The sequence below is a fragment of the Callithrix jacchus genome, chromosome 1 (assembly GCF_049354715.1).
Source record: "Callithrix jacchus isolate 240 chromosome 1, calJac240_pri, whole genome shotgun sequence".
NCBI classification, from domain to species: Eukaryota; Metazoa; Chordata; class Mammalia; order Primates; family Cebidae; genus Callithrix; species Callithrix jacchus.
Genome location: NC_133502.1, coordinates 71,601,741 through 71,622,162, shown reverse-complemented (window position 1 = coordinate 71,622,162; position 20,422 = coordinate 71,601,741). Strand labels below are relative to the sequence as shown.

The 20,422-nt window shown below is 52.8% G+C and overlaps 1 protein-coding gene across 1 annotated transcript; it reads left to right on the top strand.

Moving 5' to 3' along the window:
* Positions 1-15,795: 15,795 nt before the first annotated feature.
* Positions 15,796-19,531, top strand: BARX1 (BARX homeobox 1). Its single transcript, XM_008993347.5, has 4 exons — positions 15,796-16,224; positions 17,931-18,222; positions 18,305-18,389; positions 18,810-19,531. Exons 1-4 carry the CDS (start codon positions 16,002-16,004, stop codon positions 18,972-18,974), a joined length of 765 nt encoding a protein of 254 aa, XP_008991595.2. The 5' UTR covers positions 15,796-16,001; the 3' UTR covers positions 18,975-19,531.
* The last annotated feature ends 891 nt before the right edge of the window (positions 19,532-20,422 follow it).

Here is a 20,422-nt window from a genome sequence, read left to right as displayed (position 1 = left end):
TGTTATATATGTGTGTATCTATCTATCTTACATGTATCTATATATATAAAATCTTATTTTAAAGGCCTGATTTTTCTGTTTAGATCATGTTTTTGAAAATATTGTTTCCAGTGGACTGAAACTTTTTTTTACAATTAAAAACTATAACAGAATGTATTATTTATACCATTTGGACTTAGGGTTTTCTTCATTAGAAAGTTTTAAATCTCGAATTAAATATGTTTGATAGTTATGGGATTACTAGGATGTTTCCTCTAGAGTGAGCTTTGACCGTTTGTATCTTTTAAGAAATTAGTCCATTTTATTTAAGTTACAGAATTTTATGGCATGAAGAAGTGTATAATATGCCCTCATTATTATCTTCATACCTGTAGGATTTGTAATGATATCTCTTCTTCCATTCTTAATATTGATAATCTCTCCTTTTTTCTTAATTAGTTTCAATTAATTTTAACCTTGTCTTAATTAGTCTGGCTAGAGATATAACAATTTTCTTGAAATTTCAAAGAACTTGCTGTTGGTTATATTGATTTTCTCTATTCTCTATTTTATTGATTTTTTTCTCTGATCTTTACCATTGCCTTCCTACTACTTACTTTGGGTTATATTTGCTCCTTCTCTTTTTTCTAATTTCTTAATGTGAAAGCTTAAATCATACTTTGTTCTTTTCTCTGAAAAGTATTCAGTGTGCTGAGTTCTTTTCTAAGCATTGCTTTAGGTGCACCCTACACATTTTAAAATGTATTGTTTTCATTTGCTTTAGTTCAAAATATTTCTGATTTTCTTTGTAATTTCTTCTGTGACTCGTGTTACATGCGTTGGCTAATTTCTACTACGAGGGATTTTCCAAAAATTTAAAAATTAATTTATAGTTTAATTTAGTTGTGATCAGGAAACATGCTTTGTATGCTTTAAATTCTTTTAAGTTTATTGAAACTCAGTTTTCCACCCAGCATTTACTCTATTTTGAGGAATGCTCTCCATGTGCGCTTGAACACAATGTGTTCAATGGTGTTGTTGGGTGAGTGTTTGATAAATGTCAATTTAGTCAAGTGGGTAGACAGTGTTTAAGTAGTCAATATCCTTCCTGATTTTTTTTGGTTAAATTGTTTTATCAGTTACTCTGAGAGACAAATGTCCAAATCTCCAATTATAGTTTAGGATCTGTCTCTTTCTCCCTTTTGTTCTATCAGTTTTGTTTCATGTAATTTGAAGTTCTGTTATTAGATGTACACCCATTTAAGATTAAGTATTTTTCAGCCTACAGAATGGGAGAAAATATTTGCAAACTATGCATCTGACAAAGGTCTAATATCCAGCATCTGTAAAGAATTTAAACAAATTTACAAGAAAAAAACCAACAACCTCATTAAAAAGTGGGCAAAGGACATGAACAGCCACTTTTCAAAAGAAGACATACATGTGACCAACAAGCATGTGAAAAAAAGCTCAATGTCACTGATCATTAGAGAGATGTACATCAAAATTACAATGAGAGACCATCTCACACCAGCCAGAATGGCTATTATTAAAAAGTAAAAAAATAATAATAATAACTAATCCTGATAAGATTGGAAAGAAAGAAAAGGAAACCCTTGTACACTCTTGGTGTGTAAATAAGTTAAACAACTCTGGAAAGTAGTGTGGGAGTATAAATTAGTTCAACCATTGTGGAAAGCGGTGATGAATCCTGAAAGAGCTAAAAATAGAACTACCATTCAATCCAGCAATCCCATAACTGGATATATACCCAAAAGAATAGAAGTCATCCTATCATAAAGACACATGCACATGTATGTTCACTGCAGTACTATTCACCATAGCAAAGACATGAAATCAACACAAATGCCTGCCAGTGGTAGACTGGATAAAGAAAATGTAGTATACACACCATGGAATACTATGCTGTCATAAAAAACGAGATCAGGTTATTTGCAGGAACATGGACAGAGCTAGCAAACTAATGTAGGAGCAGAAAACTAAATACAACATATTTCTCACTTGTAAGTAGGAGCTAAATGATGAGAACACATGCACACAAAGAGGGGAACAACAGACACTGGGGCCTACCTGAGGGCGGAGGGTGGGAGGATGAAGAGAAGCAGAAAAAATAACCACTGGCTAGTAGACTTAGTACCTGGGTGACAAAATAATCTGTATGACAAGCCCCTGTGACATGCATTTACCTATATAACAAACCTGTACATATACTCCTGAACCTAAAATAAAAGTTAAAAAAAGATTAAGCTTTTGGAAGAACTAACCTCCTTATTATATGTATTATGTTATCCCTGCTAATGTTTCTTGTTCTGAAGTATACTTTGTTTAGTATCAATATAGTCACTCCAGATTTCTCTTTATTAGAAATTGCATAACAATTTTTTTCATTTTTTGACTTTTAGCTTATCTGTATTTTTATATTTAGATGTTTTTCTTGTAGACAGCACATCCATAGGCCTTGCTTTTTTGTCCATTTCTGCTTTTTAATCAAGCAGAAATAGAACTACCATTCAATCCAGCAATCCCATAACTGGATATATACCAGTTTAAATCATTTGCATTTAATGTAATTGCCCATACGCTTGGATTTGAATCTACCATATTGGCTTTTAAATGCACTATGTTTCTTTCTTTTCTCTTTGCATTTCTTCTTTTAGGATGAGTACTTTTTTGATTTTATTTTGTCTCCATGCTTGCCTGATTTGTTAAATATCTTTAGTTTTTTTAATTAATTGTTCTAGGGTTTACATAGATCATATTTACATTCAAATATTATATTATTACATATGTAGTATGTGAATCTTACAATCGAATACTGCATCTTCTACCCTCTGCCACCCTTTGTGCTATTGTTGTCATGCATTTATTTCTATATATATTGTGTACTCCACAAAACATCGTGGGTTTTTTTTAGCTTTTAAAAAGATTAATAACATGGAAAAATGTATTTTAGTTCATCCACATATTTGCCATTTTAGATGTTCTTCATTTCTTTTATATAGAAACAATTTCCACGTCACCATTTTCTTTATTCTTGAAGAATTTTCTTTAACATTTCTTGTAATACAGGTCTGTTAGTGACAATCACCTTCCCTTTTATTTCATCTACATTTTTTTATTGTACTTTAGGTTCTGTGGTACATGTGCAGATCATGCAGGATTGTTGCATAGGTACACACCTGGCAATGTGCTTTGCTGCTTCCATCCCCCAGTCACCTACTTCTGACATTTCTCCCCATGTTATCCCTCCCCGACATTGGCACCAGGAGCCTCCCAACAGCCCACACTGGGTCCAGCAGGCTGGGAGGCACTTCTGCCGTCTGGCATGGAGAGAGAGGAGTGGCCTCCTACGGGCAGCACTTGTGCCCTGAGAGTGGGGGCTGGGTGGGGTGGAGGCTGTGGTGGGTGCAGAGCAGGGTGGCCCCAGCCACCAGAACTGGGGGATCTGAGAATGTGGTCAAATTCTACATGCCACCCTGTCCCACATCTTGGAGCCCAGGACAGTTAAACCAGGGGCAGGATAAAAAGGAACCAGATGAGCTCCCTGGTCTGTGACCACTGCTGGCAGCTCTGCCACCTCAGCAGAGGATGGCCACCACCTTTGCCCTAGGACTTGCTGGGTCAGAGGGGCCTCCCCTCTCTGGGCAGGATCTTCGTTGGATCTGCTCCTTTATTTACTTTTATTTTTATTTTTTGAGATGGAGTTTCACTCTTGTCACCCAGGCTGGAGTTCAGTGGCATAGTCCCGACTCACTGCAACCTCCGCCTCTTGGGCTGAAGTGATTCTCCTGCCTCAGCCTCCCAAGTAGCTGGGATTACAGGGTCCCCCCACCACATCCAGCTAATTTTTATATTTTTAGCAGAGACAAGGTTTCCACACATTGGCCAGGTTGGTCTTGAACTGCTGACCTCAGGTTATCCACCTGAGGCCTCAGCCTCCTAAAGTGCTTGGATTACAGGCATGAGCCAAGGATCTGCTCTTTCTTAACAACAGCAAGGTGGTGGCTATAGGCCACACAACACCAGGGCTGGCCAGAATGTGGCCCCTTGTTCTCCTGTCCATGCTGTGGCCAGCCTCCTGCCAAAGGGGCTTCCTCAGATACCAGCGGGCATTGTAGGGATGAGGGGCATCACAGTCCCTCTGCAGGCAGGGTCACTGGCCTGGGGTGGACTCTTAGGTTTGCCCCTGGGTGATGGGAGAGGGCAAAGATTCAAACAGGGTGTCTTCCCTGCTGTGATCTCTCTCCTGTGGCAGACATGAGGTTCCCCGAAACACACACACCTCCCTGGCTGAACTTGGGTGCCACTGCAGCACAGCAAAGCTCTGCAAACTCAGTGGCTGAAAACCAAACCCCATTATTATCTCACGTTATTATCTCCTCCGTGGGTCAAGATCTGCTCAGGGTCTCATAAGGCAGCAATAATGTGCCAGCAGGCTGCAGTCTTACCTGGAGCTCTGCCAAGGAAGACCCGCTTCTGAGCTTATTCAGGCTGTCGGCTGAGTTTTCCTGCTTGCTCTGGGTCCTGCCCATGCGGCCCCGATGTGGGCCGCTCACAACATGTAGCCGGCTTCTTCAAGGCTGGCAGAACTTCTCTGACTTCAGGGAAGACCTCAGCCACTCTTTCTTTTTTTTTTTTTGAGACGGAGTTTTGCTCTTGTTACCCAGGCTGGAGTGCAATGGCGCGATCTTGGCTCACCGCAACCTCCGCCTTCTGGGTTCAGGCCTTCTGGGTTCAGGCAATTCTCCTGCCTCAGCCTCCCGAGTAGCTGGGATTACAGGCATGCGCCACCACGCCCAGCTAATTTTTTGTATTTTTAGTAGAGATGGGGTTTCACCATGTTGACCTAGGTGGTCTCAATCTCTTGACCTTGTGATCCACCTGCCTCGGCCTCCCAAAGTGCTGGGATTACAGGCGTGAGCCACCGCGCCCGGCCACCACTCTTTTTTTCCTTTTGAGACAGTCTTGCTCTGTCACCAAGGCTGGAGTTCAGTAGTGCAATCTCAGCTCACTGCAACCTCTGCCTCTTGGGTTCAAGTGACTCTCCTGCCTTAGCCTCCAGAGTAGCTGGGATTATAGGCATGCATCACCACACCTGACTAATGTTTGTATTTTTAGTAGAGGCAGGGTTTCTCCATGTTGGCCAGGCTGGTCTTGAACTCCTGACCTAAGACGATCCAACCGCCTCAGCCTTCCAAAGTGCTGGGATTACAGGCATGAGCCACCACACCCAGCGCCAGTCCCTTTTAAAGGGGTCGTACCAATTACTCAGGCCCAGGACAATCTCCCTTTTGATCAATTCAAAGTCAACCAGTTAGGGATGTCAAAATCATTTTTGCCATATCAGGTAACACCATCAGGGTGATGCTATCTTATCATACTGATAGATCCCTTTATTCAAAGGGATGGATGATGCAGGGCACAGACACTTTGATGGATGACTTTTGCTCTGATCTGTAATAGAAACATAAAATGGAAAGCCAGTAAATTTATAAATTACAGTGAATTGTTAGCAGGAAGTATGCAGATAGGATAGGTTTTCTTCCCTTGTTTCAACACATTGCTTATCATCTAGGAAAGGAGCAGGCAGAACTTAAAACCTTATTAAATCTTTTTAATCTATTTGGTTCTATGAGAAGAGAAGCAAACAAATATTGACAGGACTGTTGGCACAGTTGTGTGAGTTGTACACTGCACAATCAAGAAGTGCTATTCTCAGCATAGTCATTGACACCCCTGGGAGTTATGCAGTTTGTAAATGGCAGTCCTGCTCTCCTAGACTGAGCTAGGATGGTATGGCATTGGGACCAGCAGAGTCAACCTCTGGAAGGAGCCCAGTACTGTGGGTGTCCTGACCAGAATTGAGTCCACAGGGCCCTGGCCTTTCAGTGGAGATGCCTTGCCTGCTGTGTGTGCTTGGGTAGGAACAGGGCTGCCTTCCAGAGCCCTCCTTGGTTAGCGAGCTGTTTGCAGGGGACAGCTGCTCCAGCCCATCTTCTCCACTCAGAGCAGGATGAGGTGGATAACAAGGAGTTCAGATCTGGGCACAGTGAAGGTGGTGTGCCCATGGTCACCCGGCTGGGGTGAACTTTGGGCAGCTGAAGCTATAGGTCTGAGTCAGTGGCCATCAGTGAGGGAAAAGGGGTTAAGTCAGAAGGTGAAAGACCCCAAAATGGTCATTGTGATACTATGCGGGGAGCCCTGGTTCTAATCCCAGCTCCACCTCACAGGCAAATGAGGTCACCCTTCTGTGCCTCTGTTTTCTTGTTAGTAAATTAAGGGTAAAACTGCAGTCTCCTAGAGTGGAAGACACAAGTTTCAATCAGATCATGTGAAAGGTGGCACGAGGCCTTGCACAGAGGGTGTGCTCCCAGAAGAGTGACTAACGCTCTTCCAGGTTGACGAGTGCACAGTGAAACCCACGACTGTACTGAGAGACATCCCTTTTCAGCAGCAGGCCCAGAGAGCATCCCCATGGGCTTTATTACAGGGCATGGAACTCAGTCCCTTAAGTCCTCGAAGGTCAGATGTAGCTGGCTCTAAGAGTATCCAAACACTTAAAATCCAACCTGTACTGTCTGATCTGCTGATCGGAACACCAGCAACCCCACAGTGGAAGCCATGAGCTAACTGTGTGCCTGGAAGCTCCCCACTCCTGGGGTTCAGGGCCTCCAGCACATCTCTGCTGTGGCATGCTCCCTCCTGCTGTGTCTACTGCCTTCTGTGTGCTGTCTTTGCCATTGGCTGTGAGCACATTTGTACATTTCTGCATGGTTAAACTACACTTCCTGTGGGCAGATAAGATGTCTTTTGCTTTGTATCTTCAGCATCCAGTTAGGTGTTTGATACACAGAGAGGGAAAGTAAATACTGGATTATTTCTCCTTTAAAAAAAAATCTCCCAGCTTTATTGAGGTATAATTGGTAAATAAAAATTGTATATATGGCTGGGCATGGTGGCTCATGCCTGTAATCCCAGCACTGTGGGAGGCCAAGGCGGGCAGATTGCTTGAGCCCAGGAGTTGGAGACCAGCCTGGGCAGCATGGAAACCCCGTCTCGACCAAAAATACGAAAATCAGCGGGGCGTGGTGGTGTGTGCCTGCGGTCCCAGCTACTAGGGAGGCTGAGGCAGGAGGATTGCTTGAGCCTGGGAGGTGGAGGTTGCAGTAAGTGAGATGGTGCCACTGGGCTCCAGCCTGGGTGACAGAGCCAGACACTGTCTCAAAAAAAAAATATGTATGTAAGGTATACAATGTGAAGTTTTGGTACATGTATATATTGTGATGATCACCACAGTCAAGCTAATTAGCATATCCATCACCTCACATAGTTACCTGAAGACCGACTCTTTCAGCACATTTCAAGCATACAATGCATGATTGTTACCATAATCACTATGCTGTGCGCAGATCCCCAGAATTTAACTTATAACTGAAAGTTTGTACTCTTGGACCGACATCTTCTCATTTCTCTCCCCCATCCAGGCTCTAATAACCACCATTCCACTCTGTTTCTATGAAGTCAACTTTCTTTTTTTTTTTTTGAGACGGAGTTTCGCTCTTGTTACCCAGACTGGAGTGCAATGGCGCAATCTCGGCTCACCGCAACCTCCGCCTCCTGGGAGGCGCCTCATTTTTGGTCGAGACGGGGTTTCCATGATGCCCAGGCTGGTCTCCAGCTCCTGGGCTCAAGCAATCTGTCCGCCTCAGCCTCCTGAGTAGCTGGGATTACAGGCACGTTCCACCGTGCCCAGATAATTTGTTGTATTTTTAGTAGAGACGGGGTTTCACCATGTTGACCAGGATGGTCTTGATCTCTTGACTTCGTGATCCACCCGCCTCGGCCTCCCAAAGTGCTGGGATTACAGGAGTGAGCCACCGCGCCCGGCCCGAAGTCAACTTTCTTAGATTCCACAAACAAGTGAGATCATGCAGTCTCGTTTTCCTTTCTAAGAGGAACGGTTCCGAGTGAGCGTGGTTAAGACTCAATATGACCAGCAGAGGGCGCAAGAACCAAGGAAGATGCGGGGGAGGGGCGATAGGCCTCCCTATGAGCAAGATTTCCTGGAAACACTTCTAGCAAGTTACACATTTATAATCGCTATTTTTCTGTCATATTCTTTCCCTTTGCCTAGTCTCTGCAAGATTTGTCAATTGCCAGCTGCAAAGGCTCAGGGCTTGGGAAACTCCCAGAAAGTCAGAGCCACCGCCCCCTGTCCAGCCACATTTCAACAGCTGGAGAGGATTTAGATGGAATTGCCAGGGGATGGGAATGGCTGACTGGGAGGAAGCACTCTCAGCGGGGGTGGCCTTCGCCCTTATGGGGCTCCAAGCCGAGGTCACTGGGCTCTCAGCAGTCCATTAGGCAGCCACTGAAGCGAGTGAGCACCCTGTCACCAGGAGTGTGCAAGGAGCTGGAAGGCAGGATAAACTATCTCTACTCCAAAGACTGGCCCAAGGACTAAGTGAGAGGATGATTGTACATTGTGCGATCCAGTGTCTGGGGATAGTATTAATAAGGGAAACATTTAAATTCTTGGGAACTCAGAAATGGGAGTAGAAAATGAGCCCTGTGATTCAGTGTTCCTAAAGCCCAAATGCTGTTAAACTAATAGATGCTTTCCTAGAAAAAAGAAATTAAAAGAAAAAATTTCAATATAAGGCAACATGCTTGATATGGAAGTGCAATATATGTGCAGTCAGAAGAACTGAAACTACACGAGAATTGGTAAACTATGGCCCACTGCCTCTTTTTGTTTGGCCAGCAAACTGAGAATGGTTTTTATGTATTTAAGTGGTTGAAAAAAATAAGAATCATATTTTGCAACATGAAAATTAGATAAAATTCAGATTTTCATATCTGTAAATAAAGTTGGTTGGACCACAGCCATACCCACTCATTTTTACACTGTCTAGGTCTACTTTCACATTACAACGACAGGGCTGAGTCACCACAACAGGACCCTGTGGCCTGAAGAGCCTAAAACATTTGATTTTTCTGGCCCTTTATAGAACAAGTTTTTCAGTCCATGACCTAAGCTGTTACCATGGCAAGGAGAAAGATTCAGCTAAAAACCCACTCCTGTTTTCTCATTTGGGAAAACTGAGGCTTGGACAGGAAATTGGGTCACTCAAGGGCAGTAGTAAGAAGAGGGCTGCAAACCAGGAGTCCTGTGCTCATCTTGAGGTCTCCTATGTGCTCTGTCCATCTGCAAATGTATGGAATTTGGGCATTTGGGAACTGGGCTTGCAAGTCCATTCCTGGCACCAAGAGGCAGGAAGAGGCGGAAAGTACCGTGTGACATGGGAGAGGGGCCACGGAAGTGTGCCCCTGGAGAGTGCCCATGGAGATGGCACCAGCTCCTGTCCTCATGCTCTCTGTGTGTCATCTCCAGTCAGTTCAGACCTGCAGGAGGCAGGAGGGCTGGCCTGGAGCCAGGGTACCAGAGGCTGATCCTGCCTGGCATCTGTGGGGTGGTGTGGTTGTAGCCTCTCTTTGTCCCCTCTAGACCTCAGAACTCGTGCATGTAAAAGAAGCAGCACCCCTCCTGTTCCATCACCTCCCAAGCAGCACCCAATGGAAGGTGCTGCTGGAGAAGGCAGTGCCCAGCTCCGTCTCCCTTCCAGTCTTGGCAGGGTGGTGGAGTGGGGAGGTGGCAGGTGAAGACAGGACTGGTAGCTACAGTAGAGTCCTGTGTTAGTACTGAAGGACAGATGCAAGTGTGGGTCCCCGCTGGAACACAGGCAATGTAGTCTGGCCTGGCCTCCCTGCTATCAGTAGACTTTCTGGAGGAGATGTTGTGCGTCCATCTCACCTGGCTAAGGGGGCAGGGCCCCTTCCCCAACCCCAGGCTGCCCAAGCTGGAAGGAACTCCCCACCCCCTACACAAGCTATAGAACCCTCCAAAAGCTCTGTGCTTATAAAACATATTAAATCCGCAGAGCGTCTGGCACCTGGTGGGCACACCATGAGCTTGAAGGCCGTTTCTCTTATTAGGAGGATGGGACTGTGGCTTGGTAGTCCTTCTGATGAAAAGGAACAGAAAGGAGAGGAGGCGGGAGCAGAAGAGGAGACGACCAGAGAGTGAGCAGAAATAAAAGAAAGAAGGCGGGGAGGAGGACTTAAAAAAAAAAAAACCAGAAGAAAGAGGAGGGGGAGATGGGCGGAAGAAGGGAAGAGAAAAATAAAAGCAGCAAATAATGTAAAGGAGCAAAGAAGTGAAGCCCGAGCCCTTTCCAGCGGCGCCTCGCCGGTTCTGTCCGGCGCAAGCCAGCGAGCGGCTCCCTGGGGCCTCCGGCTCTGCGCGTCCAAGAGGCTCCTCGCGGAGCCAGGTCCGCGGCTTCCAGGGGCTGTGAGCAGCGTCGCACGGGCTCTGTGGGAGCCCGGGGTGGAAACCAGGTGGCGAGCTGCGACCTGGCACCAGCTGGGATGGGGCAAGGAGGGCCTGCGGGGTTGGCCGCACGGACCATAACTTTCCTCGGAAGGCCGGAGCTGCAAGCGCGCAGGAGTCAGACCTGGACCCAGGGCTGGCGCGTTCTTGAATGGTCCACACTCACAGTCCGGAGAGCGCCCGCGCGGGTCCTGCACACTGCCCCCGCCGGCTTTGAGGTCCGAGCCCACCGAGCCCCGGCACCCAGAAGGCTACTTCCTGGCTTTGGGTGTGGCCTCAGTTCCCGCTGGTTCGCGCGACTGGATTCGGATGCAAGGTGGCTGTGGGAGCCGCCCGAGCTGGCCAGCGGTGGGTGTGAAGTGGAGGCGGGACCGGTCCAGGGCCTGGAGGGCCAGGAGCGGCGGGCTGGCGGCTGAGCACGTCCAGCAGCATCGCCTCGGGTTCCCGGGCCGCTAAGAACCGGGTCATCGCCGCGTCGTGGGAGCAAGTTGTTTATTACCTATCTAAGGGTCTGCCTTTTATGTATTATTTTTAGTAAGAGATGGGGTCTGATCTATAGCCCAGGCGGGTGCAGTGGGGCAAGGATAGCTCACCGCAGCCTCGAACTCCTGGGCTGAAGGAATTCTCCTACTTCAACCTGCCCAGAAGCTGGAACTACAGGCGCTTGCCAGCACCCTGGACTGCTGGATCTAGTTAAACTCACACTTCCACAGAAAATTACACATTAAAATAAATCAACAAAACTTACTAAACAAAAATAAGGTAGCAAATTCCAAAGGAACAAATTTGTATATTGCTCCAAGAGGGAGAACTTAGAAAGAGGGGGATGTGTCTAAAGGTGCTGTCACCCCAAATACAATTTGACGCCGAGCTTCAAAGTGTGAGCTTTAAAATGACTCAAAACGAATGCCCACACTTGAGTTCAAAATTTTCATTAAAAAAAGCGTCACTGAGACTGGCTTCTCCAAAGAGAAAGCGAGTTGGTGGTCTCCAGGAGATAGTGACCTGTAAGCCTAGGGACGGGGTAATTTTATAATTCAAAGATTTTCTGTTTTGAAGCTGGGAAAGATGTTGCCAGTCTTGAGTCCCGGCAAAAGCAGGGTGAGCGCCGTAGTCCATCAGGACGGTGAGTTCTGGGCGAGGTCCAGGCGGCCTCTGCCGGGCACAGCACACCTGCGCCACTGGCACCACCAATGACACCAATAGCCTACTGGGGCCGAGGAAAATTAGAACCAAAGGAAAAAGAAAAGAGAAAGGAGAGAGAGAGAGAGGAAAGAAAGAAGGAAGAAAAAGAAAGAAAAGAAAGAAAGAAAGAAAGAAAGAAAGAAAGAAAGAAAGAAAGAAGGAAAGAAAAAAGGAAGGAAGGAAAGAAAGAAAAGGGGAAAGGAACTCTATCTGGGCGCTCGCGACTTGTCCCCAGGGACTGATCGTGTGCTGGGCGGCGGGGCGTGCCAGGGTGCATCAGGAGCAGAAGGCCACGAGGTGGGGCGGCGCGGGGCGCCTGGGCCCCTAGGGGCTGGACGTCCCAAAGAGAGGGCATGGGACCCCCCCCCCCCGCCCTGCAGGCGGCTGCCCTGGCGACTGCATCCGGAGGTGAGCTGACCGTTCTGGGAAAAACCTCTGCTCCACCGCGGCCCTAACTTCGTTTTGCCAATTAAGATGCAGACACGCTGCAAGTGGGAGCGGAAACAAACTGCCCACGGCCGAGGAGGACGAGAAGAGCCCAGCGTCTTCCAAGCAATGCACGATTTCCCGGCCGCTGGCCGCTGAGCCTGCCCCGGCTGCTCCTTCCAGACTCAACTTCCCCCTTTTGTACAACGAACGGCTCCAGGACCCCTAAGCGCGCGAAGCCATTCCACAATCCCGTCTGGGAGGCGCTGGGATAGGAGGATGGTGTGGGTGGAGGGGAGGTCATTCTGGAACCTACACCTGAATGCTTAAGAGATTTAGTTGTGGGAACGAAGTGGTCCCTTCCCGGTTCCGAAGCCTCTAAAGGGTCTGTGGGGTCTGAGGGGCAGAACAGGGGTGGAGAGAAGATCGGTTCTTTGCTCCGAGGTTCCTCACCCAGCGACCGGGAGACACCGAGGACCCCCTGCCGCCCGGCTGCCAGGGAGGGCGGCTGGCTCGGGGCGCTGAGGTCACCTTTTCCACTGAGCCCGCCGCTAGCAGGACGGTTTCCGGGATTTTCAAGGCGGCGGCGAGAGGCCTCGGGAGGGGGTCTGTCCCAGGCTTCGGGCTGGCAGCTGCGCCCCTAGGGTGGGATGGCGATCCCAGACTGCACCCCGCTGGGAAGGAGGCTTCCCCTCTCTGGGCCTCGGTGTCCCCGACAGGGAGGGGGTTCCCGTTCTCTGGGAGCGTGTTTTCCTGCCGCCAACGCGGCAGTGCCTGAGCAGAAGAGGCCCCGCCGCCGTTTTGTGTAATTTTCGCCTAAAAGGGGTTTATCTGCGGTTTTGCTCTGAGGTCGGGCAACGGGGAGGCCAAGTCTGGCAGGAGCCAGGGAGACCAGGGACAGACCTGCGAGGGAGGTGTTTTGGGAGTTGGGGGCAGGACCCTGGCTCTCTCAGGCTCTGGAGCCAGCTGCGGTCTCCCAAAGCTCCCTAGGCGCTGGGCATTCTCCTTCCAGCCCTCTGGACCTCATTTCCGAAGCCGTCCTCTGTTCATGCTTCAGTCCCAGCCTGGGGCTGCAGGAAATGGTCCTGGCCAGTGTCCAAGGAGCTGAGGGTGCACACCTGTGGAATGGGGTGAGGGCTGGGCTGCACTAGTCTTCTGACTTCCCAGAATCTAGAGATGAGGCCTCCATCCTGAAAATGACCGCCTCTCTGCAACCTGACCAAGAAGCTACCCCAGCAGGATGGCCTTAGTAAAATAAGTTTAGTGACAGCTGATCAATAGTGTGATCCCCAGATCCTTGGATCTGGTATCTGGGGACTCATTTCGAGGATGTGAGACCCTCAGGTCTTGAGGGTGGGGCAGAGATGGTTTACATTTGGGTGGCTTCTGTTAGGGCCCAAATAACAAGGGATGGGACTGAGGGCAGCTGAGCCTACCCTAGGGAGAAACCACCACTAGGCTCTGCCCTTAGGGAGATGTAGAAGCCAGGAGGGTAAGGAGGGGGGCAGGGGCCCTGCTGGGATGGGGAGGTAAGGGTGGGGGGAAGGGCTTGACAGACTGTACAAGGAGCAATAGTAAACCAGCCCTACTCACTGTGGTCCCTGCACCAGGCCCTGCCTCTTGCTGGGCCTCAGTTTCCCATCTGAGAAAGGAGGTGGTTGGATTGATACCATAGCATCCATCTAGGGAGGGTTCTCTGAGCCTACTCATGGGTGGGGGGAGCCCAACTGGGCTGCCCCAGCCTCCAGGAGACACTGGCTTGTTTCTATTTGCCAGGTAGGAGATTGGTGGCTGCTTGGCCAACAGCAACAGGGCCGGCTTCAGGGTCTCTTGTCTCTCACAAGGAGGCATACTCAGTGTGGGATACTGTTGCTTTTATCGACCCCTCTCCACTCTTTCCAAAGAACTATGTAGGCTCACAGTGCCACCTCCCAGAGGTTCTTTGGAAAGGTGCCCCTCCTCCTCCTGACCTTTCTGGGGCTCTCTAACCGGAAAATGGACCACCTTTTTTCATTCCCGATGGTAACTCCAAGTTCAGGAGGTCATGTAATAACTGGGAAGGAGAGACAGCGGGCTCTGGGGATTGGAATCTTCTCAGAGTAAGGTATTCTTTGTCCCCACTCCAGCCCCTACAGACAAAGGATCTGGGCCACCTTCTAGTCATCCCCACCTGTCCCCCACCCCCACGCCTGGCAGGTGCCAGGGGCTGAGGGCCAGCCTGAAGACCTCCCCACCAGCAGCTGGAGCTGGAGAAAGGACTTCAACTTGGGTGGGGGGCCTGGCCATAGGTGTGCTAAGCCCTAGTTACCTGAAGTGAAGACTGAGGCCCTGCATAGAGCTCACATAGGAAATAGGGGTGGCCCAGAACACCCACAGCGGGTCAGGCGCTGACTAGCAGTGGTGGATGGGGCTGGGAGGTAGGACCTGAGATTCCTGAGAAGGAGAAGGGCAGGTGCTCCTCTCCCAGCCTCCTAGGGACTTCTCCCCTCTTGCCTGGAGGAACTGTTTTCTCTCCAAACAGACCTAAGGGCTCTGAGGGTGCAGGACCCCCCACTGAGTTCTCACAGTCTCCCTGGAGCCAAGTGTCAGCATCTCCTCGGGACAGGTCAGGAAACTGAGGCCCACAGAGGGGCAGTGGTTTGACCAGTACTGGCATGACCAAAGAGAGGAGCTCAGGGTAGAGTAGCTTTGGGGTTGTTCACCCCAAGGCTTGGACTTATACTCTTCTAATAGTGGAAAGAAAGATCTACAGAAGGCACTGCCAACTTCCTCCATCATGATGGAGGCTTTGAGGCTCTGCAATGGAGCAAGGTCACACCAGAGTTTGATCTGCAGACTCTTGGAGCACCCTGTGGCCCCCTAGCCCCAGCTCCGCCCAGTAACGGTTTCTTGACGCTTCACAGCTGAGAAGAGGCAAAGCTTCATCCTTCCCTTCTCCTTGAATACTTTTCCTTTTCTGACTAGGGGGATGTAACCAGCCCATAGCCTCCTGGGGGCTGTCAAGGAGGATGTGTCCAAGGATCACTTGAATTTGCAATTCAAGCAAATCTCCGCTGGAGAACGTTTTACTCTCATGGCAGCAAGGAGCGAAATGAGGCCGTGCATGGTAAACTGAGGCAGAGGGGTGCACAGGTGCCGCCACCTCTCTGCTCCCTGAATCCCTGCACGCTGCCGCACCCTTGCGGAGTTGCTGGTCTGAAGCCCTGGCCTGTAGGCTGCACGAGGCCACCACTTCCCAGCTGAGCAGACCGGCCTTTGCCCCTCCTCCTCCTGACCTTTCCAGGGTTCCCTAACCGCTGACCAGGCCGCTCGAATTTTAGCTGTCCCCTTTCCTTACCGCCCCCTCCCTCTGCCCCGCTTGCCTCTGTGCGCTCCGGCACGTCACAGCCCGCTGGCTCTCACACCTCTGTCGGTCTCTCTGCGCACATCTCCGTGGCGTCCCTGACATCCTCCTAACACTGTCTCGAATCCTGTTTGCCCACGCCGTCTCCCTTTGCCCCCTCTCTCACCTGTGTTGTTTGATCCCTCCGACTCTTGTCTCAGGGTGTCTTGTCTCCCGAACTCTCCGGCTCTCTCCTTCCAGGGCGTGAGCTCCGCTAGGTCTCCCTTGGTGTCGGTCGACCGGCCTCTCTCACGCGGCCCCCTCCCTCTCGGCCTCCCTTCCTACTCCCTCCCTTCTGGGTCCCTCCCTCCAGCTCAGCCTAGGGGTTGGGGGCGGCGGCGCGGGGCGGGGCGGGGCGGGGCAGTGACGCGGGGCCGGCCCGGCTAGAGGCGCGGCGGCGCGGGGCGGGGGCGCAGTCCCGGGTCCGACCGGCCGAGCCCCGCGCGCCCCGCCCGCGCCCTGCGCCTCAGCCCGGCCGGCCGGCGGGGGAGGGGGCATGAGCCGGCACCCGCGCACCGCCCAGAGCTGCGGGCCTGCCTAGAGCCCCGCGCGGGCCCCGCGCCGGAGCCCAGCCGCCGCCGCCGCAGCCAAACCGCGGGCGCAGCCGTGGGCGCCACGATGCAGCGGCAGGGGGAGCCGGGCGCCGCGCGCTTCGGCCCGCCCGAGGGCTGCGCTGACCACCGGTCGCACCGCTATCGCAGCTTCATGATTGAGGAGATCCTTACGGAGCCGCCGGGGCCCAAGGGCGCCGCGCCTGCTGCAGCCGCTGCCGCGGCGGGGGAGCTGCTGAAGTTCGGCGTGCAGGCACTGCTGGCGGCGCGGCCCTTCCACAGCCACCTGGGTACGTGTGGAGCCGCGGGGTCGCGGGTCGGGCTTGGCCAGAGACAGTGAGCTGAACCGCTGGGGGCACCCCGAGCCTCCTCTCCCGGCCTCGAAGCAGTCCCTGGAAGTTGCTCTGGGAGCGCAGGCTGTGGGACGGTCTCTCCGAGCCCTCAAGGCGGGAGGCGGAGGGTGCAGGCGCCAGGCCGCACAGAAACCAGGCCTCGTGCCCGCTTGCTGCCCGGGGAGGGTGTTCGCTCTCTCCTTCACTGCCGCCCTTCGTCCTTCAGCCCTGGGACCCCGAGTGCGCATCCCCGTCGCAGGCATACTACCAGGCTGTCGACCTTTGTGGGTGGAAGGGACCTCAGGCCACGGGCGCCTGGGCTTCGCCACAGAGGACTGGCCGGGAGTGGCCGCGCTGCCCAAGCCGGGGAAGTCGGGCCTCTGGGGAGGAGGCCTGCACTCCCGAGGGCTGGGTGCTGACGCAGGCCCAAACCGGCCGGGAGCTCCGGCACGCGAGGAAAGCGGCCTTGGCCGCAGTGCGGACGTGCCTGGGCCTTGCCTCGGGGCCAGAGGACTGTGAGCAGCTGCCTGGCTGTCCCTTCTGCTTTCAGGTCGGCAGGGCCTCTGCAGGGCTTGAGCTGCCTGCGCAGATCTTTTCAACTTCTGTCCTTTCTCCTTCTTTGGTGGGGCCTGGCCTGCCCTGATGGTGCGGTCTCCATCGCACTCCACGCTCATCTTGTCTTTCCGTTGCTCGCTTTCCACCCGTTCACCGATTGGCCTCCCTCGGCTTTTCTCGTCGGGGTTGGTCTGCCTCCCATCTCCCACCTTTACCCTATCGGACCTCCGCCCTACATTTACCTAAGCCTTGCCTGGCCCTTTCTGACTCTAGCCGGGCTAGGACTCGCCCCTCAGTGACAGGCCTGTGGGAGAAGGAAGGTTCCTACGCTGTAGCCGGGACCCCAGCCCTTCAAGCTTCCTTCCCTGCACCCACCAACTCCCAGCCGGTGCTCCCCAGGCCGGAGGCAGCAGGGCCAGCGCGCTTCTTCTAAGTCTATCTGGGACTCAGCCATTCTGCCACCTTTCATCTCCATCTGCTCTGTTGTTAATTCGTTTGAAGCGGGCACAAAATCATTTTAGGACTGAAGGAAACGGAAGCATCTTCACTGGGGAAGCCTCTGAAGGTAGAAAACGTGAACAGTAATTTACGGGTTCTCGGGGTACTTTGGAATTTCCAGGAAGCACCCAACCCCAGCCCAGATGACGCCTGGCCACCCATGGCTGTTGCGCCACGCACAGAAGCGCGAATGTGCACGTTCGGTGCACATTTTTAATGCTGATTTGATTGGAGCAAACGCCCAGCTTTTTAACCGGCTGCCGTTTTCTGTTTGGTTTCTTTTTATTCCAAAGGACAAGACACACGCTGAGTTTCTCGCAGCTGCAAACATGTTCATCAAGAATCCCAAGATCTCAGAGGCAGCTGAGGCCTAGGAAACTTCAGGACAGAGCTCAGGGTCGGGGAGATCCTCCCTCCTAGATTTGGGGAGCAGTGGCATTGAGGAGGGTCTCCATCGGCGCCTCTGACGCCAAGCGGCAGGGCGTGGAGGTTTTGCGCTGGGTGGCTCTGGCCAAGCGCGAGCGAGCACTCCCGCGGCACGTGGTGCGGCAGTCCCGGGGCAGAATAGCGTGGCCCTAGCTCACCCGGCTCTCCATTCTCTTTCTTCGCAGCCGTACTGAAGGCCGAGCAGGCGGCGGTGTTCAAGTTCCCACTGGCGCCGCTGGGCTGTTCCGGGCTGAGCTCTGCTCTGCTGGCGGCCGGGCCTGGGCTGCCCTGCGCCGGGGGTGCGCCACACCTGCCACTTGAGTTGCAACTCCGCGGGAAGCTAGAGGCGTCAGGCCCTGGGGAGTCAGGCACCAAGGCCAAGAAGGGGCGTCGGAGCCGCACTGTGTTCACGGAGCTGCAACTGATGGGCCTTGAGAAACGCTTCGAGAAGCAGAAGTACCTTTCCACGCCGGACAGGTAGGGCGGGGAACGGCTGGGGACAGCTGGCTGTGGGAGTGTGGTCGCTTGCCTTGCTAAGGGTGCGCCCTGCTCTTTCCAGAATAGATCTTGCTGAGTCCCTGGGCCTGAGCCAGTTGCAGGTGAAGACGTGGTACCAGAATCGGAGGATGAAGTGGAAGAAAATAGTGAGTGTTCCTGGTGGCGTCCCGCCCCTCGGCTTCCTGGGCCTTGCCCGGGTGCCGTGCAGAGCTGCTCTCCTCCTTCTCCCTACCGAGATTCTGCCCAACCTCCCGATTCCCTCGGTGCGTGGTACGCACTGGGACCCTCTCAGTTCTCTCTGCCCCTTTGGTGCCTGGCTAAATCAACAGTTCTTCCTCTCCCGCGTCACCTTCAGGCCTCCTGGCAGTCTTATGCTCCCCTGGCCAGGCCTTGGGCCGCCGCTCCCCAGCGGCATTCCGGCAAATAGCCTCCATTTCCCAGGGCCATTTCCCCACCATTTCCTCATATGGTCTCCTGTATTCCTTAGTCCCACCTGGGTGCAGGTCTCCTCGGGGGTCCCCAGTCCACGTCCTGGCTCACCCAGGAGCTGGTGGTCCCCCGTGCAGGTGCTGCAGGGCGGCGGCCTGGAGTCTCCTACCAAGCCTAAGGGGCGGCCCAAGAAGAACTCAATTCCAACAAGCGAGCAACTCACTGAGCAGGAGCGCGCCAAGGATGCAGAGAAACTGGCGGAGGTGCCTGGCGAGCCCAGCGACCAAAGCCGCGAGGACTAAGGGCGGTATACTGTGCGGGGCCCAGGATGCCCACGCTGCCGCCAGCAGCCCCTTCACCCGGCGGAAACCCGCGAGCCGTCCCTTCCGCGTCCAAGACGTTTACCTCCTAAACGTTTTTATTATGATCTTGAATGCAGACTTCTGGGGCCAAACAAGGAAGGACACAGACCCTAAAGCCAGACCTAGGTCCCAGCGTGCTTCTGGGCTCTAACCTGGGGACTCGCGTCCAGCGCCGCGGAAGCTACTAGTCACTGCCCTGAGCTCCGTGGCGCAGAGCGCTCCACGCGCATTCACGCCCGGCTCCTCGCCTGCACCCCCACCCCGTCTGGGGTCTGCCCTCCCGGCCACAGAGTCTCCAGTCACACACCCGCTCCTGGACGTCGGGGACCCGGCGGTTGGGCTCAGGCCACCACGGCCTGAGATTGCCCCCCCCCCCAACTCCAACCCGGGCAACCCGTCGGCTCGGCCTGGAGGCCGGGTCCCCGAAGTCTCTGGGGCCCCTACCCCTTCTAGCGAAGACGGTGACTTTTTTTCCAATAAAATATTTTATGACACAATCAGGCTCAGTGGAGCAGCTTCTGAATCCGCAGGGGGTCGGGGTGGTCGCGGTACGATAAGCCGGTTGCTTCTAAAACTTCATTCCCTCCGGCTGTGTGGAAGATAGCTGTGCTCTTCACCACAAGCCCGGGCTAGGCACAGCCGGCGGCTCGGTGGCTGCAGGATCCTAGGAATTGCTTCCACTATGGGCTTGAGGGGCCAATCTGAACTCCACCTCCTTCCTCTCCCTTGCCAGCCGGAGCGCCTCGGGCAGTTGCGGTCTGGCCTCACGGCGGATGTCCAAAGGAGCCGGAGCAGGAGATCTGCCGCAGAGCTCTCTCCGCAAGTGGCGGGGCTGAGAATCGCCTCCGTTGCTGGTTCGGTTTCCTGGGACTTAAAGGACCAGTTTGTGCGGTCCTTGAGATGGTCTTGACCAACCCTTTACGAGGCGATGGGAAGCCGAGGACACGAGGTTTGGACAGAGCCGCTCACCAGTGCGGCAGCCCGCCTGCGAGTCCTGGCAGCGGCAGTGGCTCTCCAGAGTTCGCACATTTTGCGCAGCATACTCCAGGAGGAAGCCCTGGGCTGCTGAGTTCCGGCTCGGACAGTGAGGGCACCTGGCTGACGGAGAGAGAGAGGATTCAGAGCTGACCCCGGGCTAGGGAGGGTGTTCCCTTGCAGGGGCACCGCTTGGCTGCGTGTGCCCTCAGGTGTCCCTTTCTCAAGGAGAAGGTCTCAGTTGCCTTCTCGCAGTCCATGCTGGGCTCAGGGCTGCCTGTGGGTTCCTGTCCTCTGCTTCCTGAAGCTGGGAGTGGGGAGGGTGACCAGAGGTGGGATGGAGCCATGGCCTCTTTACTGGCTCAAGAAGACTGAAACTTGGCCAGGCGGAGTTCCTGAAGCCAGGTCCTTCC